General features: G+C 32.2%; 1 protein-coding gene across 1 annotated transcript; it reads right to left on the bottom strand.

The window, feature by feature from the left end:
• Positions 1-5932: 5932 nt before the first annotated feature.
• On the bottom strand, positions 5933-12528 carry LOC102597029 (transcriptional activator TAF-1-like). Its single transcript, XM_006339606.2, has 13 exons — positions 12349-12528; positions 9977-10142; positions 9723-9767; positions 9550-9642; positions 9349-9429; positions 8552-8608; positions 8255-8415; positions 7973-8021; positions 7822-7870; positions 7091-7311; positions 6871-6948; positions 6617-6742; positions 5933-6509 (listed from the first exon to the last, which is right to left on the bottom strand). The coding sequence occupies exons 2-13, from the start codon at positions 10034-10036 to the stop codon at positions 6276-6278; spliced, it is 1254 nt and encodes a 417-aa protein (XP_006339668.1). The 5' UTR covers positions 10037-10142; positions 12349-12528; the 3' UTR covers positions 5933-6275.
• Positions 12529-15426: the final 2898 nt, after the last annotated feature.

Below are 15426 nucleotides of genomic sequence, written 5' to 3'. Positions count from 1 at the left end.
TACACATCAATGATGGACGTTCCCTTTTGAGACAACACATCCAACATATATTCAAACACAACTTTTACTTTCAAATGAAGGGTTATTTGATAGTTGATTAGATTTTAAAGTTATGACATGCATTAGTAATGTATATAAAAATTAATCATGGAGAAATTTATATATTATTTTATACTTAAATTAGTTACATAGGATTTGATTATTTACGTATTAGTCATTCCATCTACACATAATATTACTTGTGTTTGATTTAATACATATATCTTTCTAATTAACTACTAAACGACCCTTTAGCTTGGTACAGATGAAAATATTTTTTAAATTTTTATATTTGGTTGATCAAAATATTTTGAATAATAACTTTTCTTTAGGAGAACAGACTTCTTACAAATAAGGAAAATGATTACAGAAATAGAAAAAACAAGTTTCATAAGTGGCACTTCAAATTCATTATCTCTTTCTAAGTTCCATGGCCTCCTTGACAACCCCACTCCACCAGGGCCGACTCAACAACATTAGGGGCCTCAAGCGAAGCTTAAGAGAGGGGCCCTAATATTTAATTTTTTTCATCATATATACTTTTATTTAAAATCTATTTTTCTAGCTATTTTAGATGCGAAGTCATTAGGTACTATTTTATAATCAATTTGTTTTAATAATTCCTTTTCAAATGATAATATAGCTAATTTATTCAATCTCTCTTGAGACATTATATTGTTGATCTTAAAGAAGATTTAATCAATTTTTTATTTCGAAAAAACTTCTTTCGACTGAGGCAATGGTTACAAGAACTGTTAACATTATTCTATAAGCAATATATGTATTTGGAAAAGAATCAAGTCTTTTTATTAGAATGGAGATTTTCATCAGATCATTATCTTCTACTTGTACTGTTTCCCTTAACACTTTTAATTCAAAAAATGAATCAAGATCATCAATATCAGAATAACTATTACGTGTTAAAGAAAGTTCAAGGTTAAAAAAATATTTTTTTTAATGAGATCATGTAGTGATCTCAATATTTTACCACTAACTAAGAAATCAAAAGTATTTTCATATGCTTCAATTGGTTCAAATCTATTTTGAAGTGAAAAAACAGTTTGATCTACTCTACATATATAAAACAATTAACTCTAAAAGATTCTTCAAGGGACTTTGTGATTTCGCTATCCATATTTTCATCAAATTGTTTCTGACGAAATTCAGGTTTATTTTCATCTCATATGCAATTTCCTTAGTAGAAATCATAACACTCATAGTACATATAATTTTTTTTAAAATAACATATATAAGTAATTGTTTTTAAAAAATGAGGACCCCAAAATATATGGGGCCTCAAGCGATGACTTTAGTGTCCTAGGGGTTAAGACGGCCCTGCACTCCACAATCATATTTTATCAATATTATATATAAATATGTTTAAGATAATTTTTGTTACTCACATATTAAACATTGTATGAAAAAATGTGAGAAAATTACTTAATTTTTAAAATAAATCACGAAAAATATCTTCGATCATACCAAACACCAGTTGTTGATGTGACCACATCTATATCATCACATAAAGATAAATATAAGAGAAACTTTGTAATAGTACATGCATGAATATGTAGTGTATGTGAATAAAGCGAAATAGATACGTAAGTTCATGTACAACCAAGCCTCAATTAAATGATTGATCAATTATAGCAAAAAGAATATTATCCATCTGTCTTATGCAAGTCAAAATCATAGTAAATGAAGTTCGAATTTCATGGGCATCAACATCATATATAGGTGTTACATATTAATCAATAAAAAATGATCGGTTAGAAAATCGCGAGGTTTTAAACTTTAATTTCTGACATAAGCAAGAAAAAATATATTATAATTATATAAATAGAGTTATTCAATATTTAATGATAAAGCTTGTTTTGTAAAATAACAATATATAGATAAATAAAACAGAAAGTACTAATGAGTGCAATAGTAAAAAAGGAATCAAGATAGAGGACACTTAGTCCAGCAACCTTAATATGGTAGGTATGCACACAAGCATCAATAAAGATGTTGGGTTTTAAAAGGTTTGAATGGAAAATGAAGAGTTGCGACTTTTATGAAGAGTTGTGACTTTTATGAAAAAGTTGTGATTTTTATGAAAAGTTATGACTTTTATGAAAGATGGTGACCTTTCCGAAAGATTGTGACTTTTCCAAAGGTTTGTGACCTTTCCGGTAAGGCACAATAAGAACTTTTTCACACTACCCTTTGTTTTCTATAAATTGAGGAATTTCCTCTCATTTTAAATATAGAATTTCTGGACTTCTTCTTCTACTACTAAATCTAGATTCTAAGTGTACTTTACTGCCGTTGAGTGGCTCGCTGACACCAGCGTTTTGGGTATCAATACATTGGTGATTGAGATCATTCTATCCTGGGAGGACATATTCCAAATCAAACCTCGGATACTAGAGGGGGAATAATTTTCCTTAAGGGGACACTGTGCATTCAATGGGCTTGATCTTCTTTCTGTTTTTCAGATTCTGGTATGTGTTACAGATTTTAAATTTGTGAATTAATTTATGTTCTTCTGTTCTTCACTGGTTCATTAAACTTTGGTAACTTCGTGTTTCTGCAAAGTTTGTTGGAATCAGTAAGATTCTTTAAACACAAATTGACAACAATTCTTCTTTAAGGAAAAATATTTCGTATATTTTTTCTAATCTGTTTCTGATTCTAGTTTATCTACTAGTTTTAATTTTCTAGTTGTGAAAAATGTTCTTAAACTTTATTGTGTCTTACCAAGTTCTTCAAAGTTTTGTTCTAAGTATCTTAGGAATACAAGACGAACAACAGATCTTTCATACTATATGTTAAATTTCTTTGATTTTTTTATATTTTGATGTGATTCCTTGATAAAAATCTTAGTTTTGCTATTATTGATACATACGTCGTGCTGATAAGAAATATTAATAAGTATTTAATAAAATTAATTAAGATACGCACAGATTAACGCAAACAACCTAATTTTTATAAAAAAAGAAGTTGGAAATCATCACAAAGACATAGAGACAAGCATATATATGAAGCAATCTTTTTTATTGAAAAATATGGTGCGTTGTCTTGTGCATGAGAGTCTCATGTGCTTCTCCAACTTTTGCCCATCAAATATCAGACATTATTGTTTCCTCATCGAAATAAGAAATAGTACTTCTTTAGATTTGTGCCATGTTCAAGATGGATACAAACTTTAAAAAATATGTTTTTATATAGTGTATATACATAAAGTTTGACTTTAAATTAGCTAAGTAATGGATTATTACTCTATATTACTAGACATATGACAGTGTACGGTGTACCTATTGAATAATTCATAATTTGACTTTAATTTGTGGTTGGACATTGAATGATTATTTTTTTCAAATATCGTCTTAACTTAGACAGATCTTGTTTTTATCAATGGTCTATATAATAAAATAACGTAAAAATACTGGACCCAAAATCTGGGGTATTAATTATTAACAAAGGTTTCGCAATTAATTGGTGATATTGAAATAATGAGATAATATCTCTGACCGTCACTTAACTATAAAACTTTTTCACAGAAAGTCACTCAATTTTGTTTTTTTAACTCAAAAGTCACTCTATGAACTTTTTCACAAAAAATCATTCAACTTTGATTTTTAACTCAAAAGATGTTCAACTATGGTAGTGCAGTTTGATTGATTGGTGGTAGTAATTAAATAACTAATTTCTAAAATGAAGTTTTGACATAACACAATACAATACATATCTAGTCGGTTGTATAAAAATAATGACATATATATATAACTTATGGACATAATGCTTGATTGATTAGTGATAGTAATTAATAATAGGTGAATTATTATTTTAAGAAATCTCATTAATTCAGTACGTGGGTATTTATGAATTATTTTATGCGTGCGAGTAATGCGATATAGAATGTCATTTTCAAGTAATTATGTGTAATATGAGTAATCTCTTTATTACTCAATACATAGCACTCTTCTCATTATCGATCAATCACGCATAATAAATAATTAATAACTAGTATATGAATCAAACGATGCAATAATTGAATCCTCAACGTCAAAGAGAAATAGCTGCGCTCATAATTACAGGTAGCAAATTTTCATTTGGCACTATGAATGACTCACAACTTCAGTTTTCAATTCTTACGTCTCAAAACACACATACACAACACATGATGTTTGACACACAACACGTTGGATTATGACTAGGAAATAAAGTTCCAATCATTTTTTCGGATTTTCCTATTACAATATGCTAATATACTTATATCACTTGCTACGAAAATATTTTTCAAATGACAAATTGAAGGTTGTGGATATTCTTTCCTATTCAAGTGGTTGTAATGGCATTTTAATTCCAAAGGAAAAGAAAACAACTCATAGGGGAGTAGGGGACAATATGCATACCAACATGGGTTGTGGTGCACTGGTGGGAGTGCTTCACCCTTAATCAGAGGTCTCGAGTTCGATCCCTGGGTATGGAGAAAATCATGTTGGGAGCGCCACTCCCGAATGGGCCCTGCAGAGCGCGATCCGGATTTAGTCGGAGCTCCAATGTGGGCTCTGAACACCAGGTGGGAAACCAAAAAAAAAAAGAGGACAATATGCATGATGGTTACAAACAATGGCAAAAGCAGAATTTTCACTGAAAAAATAAAATATAAATAAATAAGTACATGAACTCACGAAGTCAAGAGAATTTTATATATATATATATATCAACTTGTCCAAATTAACAAACGCAGGTCAAATGGTCGTTTATCCATTTAAATCATAGTTTTTCCTATTTAGTAAGTTAATTGATAAGCTTTGAACGATTTGCCACTAGCTAATTCTCTCTTAAAAAAAACACTAATCGTTGGGAATAAAAAAGACTTAGCCAATTAATATATATATATATATATATATATTTGGCTAGTTTGTACGTACAAAGTTCTCCCATATATTATTATTCAAATTCACATTTTCATCCTAAGAAAATTCATTTTTTTTTGTTATTATATCTTTTTTGTGTTCATTCAAAATAAAATGGATGATAGTAAAGTGGATTCTTGTAAGTGAATTGAATATAAATTCAGGTAAGAGAATTCGAATGAACCTTAGCTCCGACCCTAATTACAAAAGACCATATAAGCAAATATCAACTAATTCGGATTAAAGTTTCAATGGCAAATATTACACTCACATTAGATCCTTGTGATTGTTCAACAGTTTTTTGGTCAATCATATATATGTGGCTTGACATGAATCATCTATACGTGTGGACAGATTGAAATAAATACGTGGGTTTGATATATATATATATATATATATATATATATATATATATATATACACCCAAGTATATATACGTCTCATTCAATATTTGATTGGTTAATTAATTAATCACATAGAAAGAATATAATCTATCATTGTCATATATAATAAGGTCAAAATCATAGTAAAATTAAGAAGTTGGAAAAGGTACGGAAGCCAATATTTTTAAATAATTGGTGCATGGGAGCGTTTTATAGTTTACCATGTGCTTCTCTAACTTTGGCCCATAAAATATAAATACACACTCCTGATCTAGTCTTTAGCTAAAATAAGAAATAATTGTTTAGATCTGTCATGTTCACAGAGTACATAGACTTGCTACATAAATCATACATGTTCTCTAAATTATTTTAATATCGTAATTTGTAATCATAGTACAACACACTTCTTGAACAAAGTCCTTCATCCTCTTTGCAAATGCACCTCCCTATTCCAAATTACTGTACTTTATATTATGAAGAAAAAAAGAAGGGGGGAATTGGAATTAACATTATAGGAATATACTAAGCAAGATAAAAGAGTCTTACAATCTTCTAGTTATTGATGGTTAGAGAAGAAGAATAGTTTGTCCAACTAAGGAACCAGTAACATCATAAACATACTACATTTATTTATCAAATCACTTTCATCGTCCAAACCAAAACATTTCGGTTCCATAGTATTTCCTCAATCAAGTGTCGAACATTAAACTTTACATACGCTATTATAGCCACATTCAACTCACAAGTGAAAAAGAGCACACATCGGTTCTACTGACCTGTAAACTACAATTAGGTAGGTAAAATTAGAAATCTTGTAACTTCCGTAATCCTATTCAGCTGTTCCTCTCCCGTAGTTAGCAGTAATTTTGGACTTAAAATTACGCCAAAATTACACAATCAGACTAAATTTTAACATCTCAAATTAAAGTAAGGGTTGTACCCTTCATCAACCAGCTGCTACTGCATCACTTCTGGGGCTGGTATCAAGTAGTTGATGAAGCTTTGCTCCAGAGCTGTTGTTCTCATAAACTTCACCCTCCTCGTTTGTTGTATCCGAGGAACCTGAGTTGTTCACTCTTGCTAGCAGGTTTACTGTGCCTACAGGTTGCAGTCTCTTATCAGCAATCTTACCTAAACTCACTTCTTCTGTCTGTCCTAGCTCTTCATTTTTCAGTCTCTCCTGTGCAATCCAAACAAGGATTAACATTCCAAACACAACCTATAGGGCAATGATTCAACAATAACAATAAAAACTGCAAGAGAATCTGAAATGGGACAAGCTTATACCATTAAAGCAGCATTATCTAGCTTCAGTTTCTCCGAGTTCTCCATTAATTTGTTAATCTCGGATCTGAGTGTCAAGTTCTCTCCTGTTAAAGCCTGAACTCGTATTGACAATTCTTCAGCTTCAGCCTGAAGGGAGAGAGAAATAAGGAACAGTTTAGAGATTAGAATGGTAATTAGCCATACTTAAAACATCGGCTACATAAATGTATCAATAACCATTGCTTCTATATGCCGTATGCACACTACCCTCTTGCCTGTTTTCTCAATCTCGATCGCCTTGCAGATTCCCGATTAGACTGTTTCCTTTTCTCCCGCTTCAGCTCACGCTCATTCTGAACATAGTTACATATGGTAGGAATTAGATTCAGACGGGAAAAACATTCTCAGAAAATTCAGGAAGAATCGTACAGACATGTGGAGGTCGCTGTGAAAAAATAAATAAATAAAATTTCACCTGGTACTTGTGCTATATACCTGTAACCAGGTTTCATTAGGCAGTGCAGGGCTGAGTGGTGAACCATTAGTTGGGCTAGATTTCATATGTGCACTGGCAGGATTTCTCATTTCCAAAGTTGTCATGCAAGGAGAAAGTACTGTTCCCGTCATTTTCGCTGCAATAACGATTGACTTCTCACCATCATCATTTACTTCCCCAGAAGGTTGACATCTTCGTGAGTGACTCTTATCATCACCAGCTGTTTAAAATCGAAGAACTGACAGATCAGAAAATGAAATCAAGCAAATTACTTTGTATATAAATCCAGAAAAGATGACAGTTATAAAAAAAAGGTTTAATATCTATAGCGCAATGTGGAAAACAATGTTGATGAATACACAATAAGTCCCCCAACATAACAAATACACGCTAAAACCAGAAGTAGGTGAAAATATCAAGAAGAAAAAGGTCCAGAAGTTTGATCAACATCACTTCCCAGACATTTCTTTTAGAGGTTAAACGCTGAATTCATCAAAGCTACAAACCTTTAATCAAGAATGCCCTATGTCATTCTGCAATGTCACGTGACTAGATAAGTACTTTCTTTGCTTGATGCATATGGAAATAGTCAAAAGCCTCCATAAAATACTCAAGTATGAAACAATTGGAAATTGGAAAGAAATTTCAGCCTGATGCAGAGTTCTTTCACTATTTCTTCCCTCTTCTACACTGTCAATTGATAAAGAACTGAGAAAGATTAAACTCTTACAGTTATCAGGAGTTGTCTCACAGCTCCTTTTCTTACTTCTCTCACTGACCTAGAATACAAGAAGAAGAATATCAGTATCCACTGCTTCCATTCGATGCAAATGAATCTACTAAATTGAGATGCATAGATTTATCATCAGAAAAGAACAAACCCCAGCTCCATTTGTGTCACTTCCATCAGTTGAACCTTCAGTTTCCCCACTGGACACAACACGAAAACAGAAAGTTGGTTTAACTTGTTCAAGAAGAAAAATTACAAAATATTGTCCATAATGCAGACCAGAATTGAAAAATAATCAGATTCTGTGAAAGTCGAGCATTGCACTGAAATAACTGAACAAGACCTTTTAACTTTTTTTTTGCAATAGAAAATGATCTTTGATTTCCTTTCGCGTGACACAAATGATCTTTAATACTAATGATAACTAACAGACCTTTGAGAATGTCCATTGTCTGTTCCACCCTCAACATTGTCAGTGCTGCCATTTCCAAGTGACATTGCCAGCCCCTCAAATTCCTTCAGTTTAGTCATCAAGCCTCGATCAGAATTTCCCAAGGACTTGGCAGACGCATCTAAACTCAAAGAAGCACCATCCTACACAATGTAGAGTGATTTAGCCTTTATTGAATTCCTGGGTCATACAGTGACTAACAGCAACAGCGTAACGCCATTCTGGAAACAAATAAGTTCATATATACTGAAGGCTTTAAGAACAAACTGGCATACATACCATGGCTTGGCTGACAACAGGAGATGTCGCAATCACATGACCTGGAGGATGAGATCCCTGAAATTATTTTTAAAAAATAAAACAAAACAAAAATACAATCAGTAAGAGAGCCAATACATTGTCAATAGTGTAACATTATGCAGATATGCAGTCATATGCTGAATACATGCATTGTCAAAAAAGAAGTAATCTCAGGTACAAATGTAACACTTAAAGGAGTCGAACCAAAAAAATCCCATTTTCCCCAAAGACAAAGGAAACAAGTAAAGGTAGTTCAAATGTTATACAAAAACTTCAATAAATGATGAACACGAAGTCATATTCCCAATGTGTTAATTTTCAGCTGACTAACACAACCAAAACGAGATCCTATTGCATCATCATCTTAAGGGACATAGAAAATACCCCAACTTCCATTCCAAAAGATTAGTGTGCTTATAATGACGCAGATACTTGATAAGATTATTATTTAATTTCAAGGGTAATTCCTGAATCAGTTAGTTATACAACTGTTAAAACTGTTTAGTTTGTCCTACAAGTTACTTGTCTGCAGTTCATACAAGAAATCAATCCATCCAAGTAGCTAGTCAATGCCCTGAAGTCTAAACAAAATCTGATATCATATCTAAGTGTCAAGTTCAGCAACATTGACACATATCAGCGCTCTAACTATGGTTCCACCAGTGCCCTGATCACAAATTCCAGGTTAAAGAACTTCGCCAAAAATAATAGAAATCAAGGAGCATTTGTGACATTTAATATAAGATAGAAATAGAACTCTGGGAAAGCAAACTCACAATTGGAACTCCAGGATGTGCATAAACCCCACCATGAGCATATATTGCTGCATAAGGGGCACCATAAGGTGGTACCATAGGCTGTGGGAGTAAAGGACCATATTTAGTCATGAAGCACTTGAAGTCCGAGGATAAGTTACCTTGCAAAGCAATTAGTATAGTTCAACAACAAAAACAGAAACATTTCTGCCAGGAAAATACCTGTGGCCCCCACATATAGGGGTGGGGGGTATGACCAGGTGCAACTGCTGAATTGAAATATGCAGGTACAGCTACTCGAGGACCATAATATGCCTGAAACATTAACTAGTTAAACGCTTACGATAATTCATAAAACATTACAACTTTCAATATTAAACTATTTAGTTATTAACCTGCATGGCTGCCCAATCCGGATAGACATGGAGATTGCTCTGGTCCTGTCAATGTGATTAAAAACCGACTAGTCAGAGATGAAATTCTAAAACAGTTCACAACATATAAAAGGAATAGAAGAGTATATATCATGTATATGCACAAATCTAGGCTAAACTGATTCATATGGAGCCAAAGACCGTATCAATCACGGGTCAAGAAAGTCAAATGACTCGCAGGCACTAAACCAATAATTATAATCAAATTTGCTTACCGGTGCAGGCGAGGATGGTTTCTCAAGCTTACAGGATTTCCCATCCTCACTGTTTCCCATGTATAAGGAACCAAGTAGATGTCGTACTAAATTAGAGGTGCAATCAGAATTTCCTTTTGTAGTCACTGATAAGAGTGTTGTCCCAACTAAATACAGAAAAGCAACCCTGTCAAAGAGAGAGAAACAGAATGTCACAACATACACAGACCACACAGTAATCCATACTTTATTCAAAAATATATTAAGGTATAGAGAATGTAGGCCAGAATACTGGGAAAACATATGATTCTCCGAATTTTCTCTAATCCATTGCAAGTTATAACAGTAAAAAGAAAATATAATATATTAGACAGAACCCAACATAGCAAATATATTCATAGCATCACCATCAGAAACCAGTATAGCAACAGACACTGGCATGAATTTTTTCCAAGATTGACAGACTTGAGTACTTATGCCGTGAAACACACATCTGGAGACTGGACGGAACTTATTGCCTGCTGGCATACTAGTTACTATATTTTATTGCAGATCAGTCTTCACATGTGATCTTATCCCATTCCATGTGAGGTAACAGAGATGGCTTTCTATGACCACCACAACAACAAAACATACCCTATGGGGTCTAGGAGGCTAGAATGTATGCAGATCTTACCACTGCCTTTTGTGGGGTAGAGAGGTTGTTTCCAAAAGACCCTCGGCCCAAAAGAAGTGTAATCAAAGCAGGGTGGAAAGGGAAATATTGATAGCAGAATAACAAGATAAACAAAGCAAACTAGGTAACATATAATAGTAAAAAGGAAGGATAAGATCATATGCGAATATACTAGGTGAGACTACTAAATAAAGTAAAGATAAGAAGAAGAGACTAGCTCCCTGCCTCTCCCACGAAAAACGAGAAGTAAAAAGTTTAAATAAGCAGCAGTACAAGATATCCTGTGAAATTAGCTGACTTTGTTATCATAGGCCTAAATTGACATGACTATGAGAAAATTTGTCCTCCGGATTCCGGAACCTAAAATCCAACCAACTATTACCGTGCATGTTATCTTGTGAAATTAGTCTTATTGGAGATTAAACACGTTATTTATAGTTTTCCCACTCGGCCATTTAAATTTCAACTATTTTTACCTCACAAAACACCATTTGCAAATTATGTATGTATTGATGTTGTTGCCCATAATTAATACTTTTAACACCTTACTCATCTGTCAACTGGTGTTCCTGAGTTCATCCGAGCTTGAAATTATATGCAGGATTAATTCGTATACACGTGATAGCGTAAAGTTCATTGACTTAAAAACTAACTACAAATAATTGTTTATACCACCCACTGGTTGAACAAGGAAAGGATAAGCTACAACATGTTAAACCACACTAGTAGATAGTAAGAAAATATTGATAACTTAAGCCTCTTCTTGATGTAGTAGCTTATATAGCCATTACTGTAAATACCTCTGACATTCTTTTCTCCTATTATAAATCCATTTCATTTTACCAAGTTCAATGTTAGCCAGATCCGTCAATTCTGTTCCACTTAATCCCTCTTGATTGGCCACATAACTTGTGGCAATGGAAAGTGAAATCATCATCGGACAAAAGAAAAGGTGAAATCTTTATCATGTTTATATCCAAAGGCCACTCTCTCTCCCCCAACCAAAGATATAATTCTAACCTCTCAATACCCTTAGATGATTTCCTCCATGTAGCATAAGGCCTCATCCCAGAGCCAGGCAAAAGCACAAGGCAAGGATTGAAATAACAGGCAAAAAAGAAGTAATTTTCTTGGTAAATTAACTTGCTTTCAAACTCCAAACAGGATCTACACCCCATAATCTCAGTTCAATACCACAATAGAGCAGGATACTCATTATATTGCTAAGTTCACACACATCCCATAATCCAAGGAGCAAGAAGAAAGGCAAGGGACACATTAGTAACTTCACAGTCCCCACCTAGGAAACCGAGTAAAGACGCAAGCATGACAAAAGTTTGAATCTACAAGAAAATTTATGATTTAATGACAGATTTATCCCCGTCAGACCACCCAAATCACACCCAGTAACCATCAAATAAAAAAGTAGGTGGAATTCCAAATTACGTTTCGAAATTCAATATTCCCCCATAACTACTCTAAAATCAATAACATTCTCTTAAAACTCTTAATTTCTCACAGCTACACTCTGTCACTCTTTTTCCTTCTCCTCCCAGTTTTCCAGTTACAAGTATATCTCAACTCAACTTTTTCTTATGAACCCGAAAATTAACAAGTGTCAAAAGATACGGCACAGAAAATTCAGGAGAATTACAGAGATCAAACTCTATTCAACTAAAAAAAAAAAAAAATTGTGAGAAAGAGAAATTTGACATACCTTAAAACTGTAGAAGAGAAGGCGAATTTTAGTAGTGAAAAGTTTCAGTGTTTGTGCATTCTTTGTGTATGCTTTCTCTCTCTAAAAGGAACTTGAAAAAAAGAAGAGAGAAAGGGCGTGTGGCGTGGGCAAAAGATAGTAGAGAGAGAAACAGAAAGGGGGAAGAAAGAGGAGGAGCGCCAAGGCAACATTCCACGTCACGCAACACGTGTCCGTACTTTAAATAAAGCTTATATACATATTTTATATAGGGATAAGAATCTGAAAAATACCCAACTTTGATCGGATTTATTGTTTCAATACTAAACTTTCATGAGAACCTATTAGACTATTTAATACTGTACTTTTTACCCCCTAAACTATTTAATAGTGTATTTTAAAGGTATATATGTGCCCACGTGGACACATTACTATTTATAATTTTACATTATTTTTTATGTCCATGTGAGTAAATATATATGTTTAAAATACGGTATTAAATAGTCTAGGGAGGTAATAGGTCCTTATGAAAGTTTAGTATCGTTTAACCAAAGTTGAGATATTTTTCAGACCCTTGTCCCTTTTATATACTTACTATATATACTGTATACCTGGATCGTCTATATACGGGTTCTGTTATATCATACGTGGCCTCTCAACCCAAATTTGAAAAGGAAGCATGAGTTCAAACTCTCAAGTAGCGTACTAATATTTTTAGTTTATGAATTTTAAATTATAATTATTTTTATTTATTTATATCTATTGAAGAAATGGTTTAATACAAATATAAGATTTGAATCAGAACAATTCAATTTTATTGAATTCGTAGTTAAAGGGGTGGCTCCGTCATAGTTAAATTTGTAAATATATTTCATGCCGACATTTGAAATATATAACGTATTTAGTTGATCATAAAAAATTATGATAAAGTGATTTTATTAGTCACTTTCGACTCATATTTTAGAGAGAAAAATAGATGTGTGTTTTTAATTGTTCATTTACGTAGATTAGATCAAATATATTTTCTCATTAATTTATACACATTAATATTAATTAGAACAAGCGTAAGATTTTACGTTCAGTTGAGGTTAATATATAATTTATAGAATTGACATATTTTTATCTATGTAATATCTTTTTACTTACTTCTTTCTCTTTTTGCTTTTGGGTTTTTTATTATTATTTATTTGTATACCTCTGTCTGTGAAGAAATATGGTGCTTGAAAACACGCATATAATTAAGTTCATTTTAAGTTAATATTATACAAAATAAAAATAACTTTAAATATTTTTTCTGCGTTTTGTACAGTGTAGTATTTTATTAAGCTAATAACTTCTATTTCCCTCTAGTATCAAAAAAAGGAGCTCCTAAATGCTTTTTGAATAGATTCAAAAAAAATTTCAAACACTGAATAAAGGGAACCCTAGTTCGAATGAGACCACTCACTCATTAATGAATTCGTATTATTAACCAGCTTGTGATTTATATATATAGTACTTATTTGCCTTTTTATTTATTTAAAATAATTCTTTTAACATATTCATCACTCATATATAACTTGACTAATTTTTCCCTATATTTCTTTTTCGGTACGAGGATCTTTAATATAGCTAAAAAAAATGTCCAAAAAACAAATTGGGAAATAATAATAATGATAGTGAAATTAACAAAGACAAAACATGTATTCTCAATTAAGTCCAACTAATTTTTCCCTCTCATTATGTCATGGTTTTTGCTAAGTTTGTATTGGTTCAAATTGGTATCAAATGGATGGTTAAATTTATTCTGAGAATGTAGAAATGGAGTGACTAATATTTAGATACATTAACTCATAAAGATTTCTTGAATTAAATTAAATGTGGAATAAGCAATGAACAAATGTTCAACTCACCCAACTCTTATAGGGCTTGCACAATATAAACTGAATACAAACATTAAACATTGTATTGTATTGTATAGTTAGTTTAAATATAATGTTTGTTTTGAATGTAATTTAAATTTTATTACATTGTATTGTTTGAACTCATCGTTAGGTAGCGATGAAAAGACCCATTTTATGTAACAACTAATTTAGTGTGATTCTGTCATTATCTTAATATTTTCTTCTCATTTTGTCTTTATTTATTATTTAATAATGCTATTTCATCTTTTAATTTTATCCCATCTTTTCATAGTACGTAGCTCTACCATGCACTCTATTTTTGAGGTTTTTCCTTCAAATTATGGATGTGTGACATTACATAACGAAGGAGAACGATACAACCTATTCAAATTTTGTGTTCCTTAAAATAATACAATACAATATGATACATTATGAAACAATCCGTAACAACCCTCCAAACGGTGTTAAGGGTCGTTTGGTATATGTGAATGTGATAAATAAAATTATCCATGGATTGAGATATATATATAATTAGTTTCGTTCATATATGAGATAATTTATCATATTATAATAATATGAATGGAAAGACGAATAATCTCAAAAATTAATTAGTACCTAATCAGATGCAGAATTTAAATAAAATCAAATATGTTATCTCAAAATTATTATCCCTCATTCCTTGAACAAAACAATCCCTAATCAGTAGTCACATGTATTGAAACAAAAAGAGATATCAACATGGATTGTGACTCAATAATAAAACTATTTCACTCTTACTGAATATAGAGAAAATATTATTGAAACACCACTTCAAAATAAGTTTTAATATCTGTAATTCAAATTTAATCGGAATTCTAATATCCGAAGAAAAAAAAGTAGCAAAAAAGATATGGGAAGAGAAAGGAAGGATCGGTGGGAGAGAGGTGAGTGAGCTGGCGCATTGTTTATTGTGTATCATTATTAAATAAATTATTTCCACCGTAATGTATTTAGCTAATACGTGTCGAGTAGTCAGTCGATTCACGCGTCGCTGGCTTGGATTGGCCAACTAATACCACCAGTCATGTGGCTGACGTGCTCCTTTTTATCGCCAAATTAATTTAATGCCACATTTATCCAATTTTATAATTATGCAAAAGAACATTAACCACATTGGATACCTCATTTCAAGTCCGCTAAGTTAATAAATCTAATTGATACTCCATGTTCCTATTTA

The sequence above is a fragment of the Solanum tuberosum genome, unplaced genomic scaffold (assembly GCF_000226075.1).
Source record: "Solanum tuberosum cultivar DM 1-3 516 R44 unplaced genomic scaffold, SolTub_3.0 scf00010, whole genome shotgun sequence".
In the NCBI taxonomy this organism is placed as follows: Eukaryota; Viridiplantae; Streptophyta; class Magnoliopsida; order Solanales; family Solanaceae; genus Solanum; species Solanum tuberosum.
The sequence above is the reverse complement of the archived record's forward strand: the minus strand, read 5'-3'. Positions and strand labels throughout refer to the sequence as shown.

Bases quoted from the DNA above. Each gene is read 5' to 3' on its own strand.
- LOC102597029 (XM_006339606.2), bottom strand. From the start codon at position 10,036: ATGGGAAACAGTGAGGATGGGAAATCCTGTAAGCTTGAGAAACCATCC. The intron at 9,430-9,549 runs GTATTTTCCTGG...TTACTCCCACAG, and splicing joins CCTATATGTGGGGGCCACAG to CCTATGGTACCACCTTATGG. The intron at 7,312-7,821 runs GTAAGAGTTTAA...GATTTTAAACAG, and splicing joins TGAGACAACTCCTGATAACT to CTGGTGATGATAAGAGTCAC.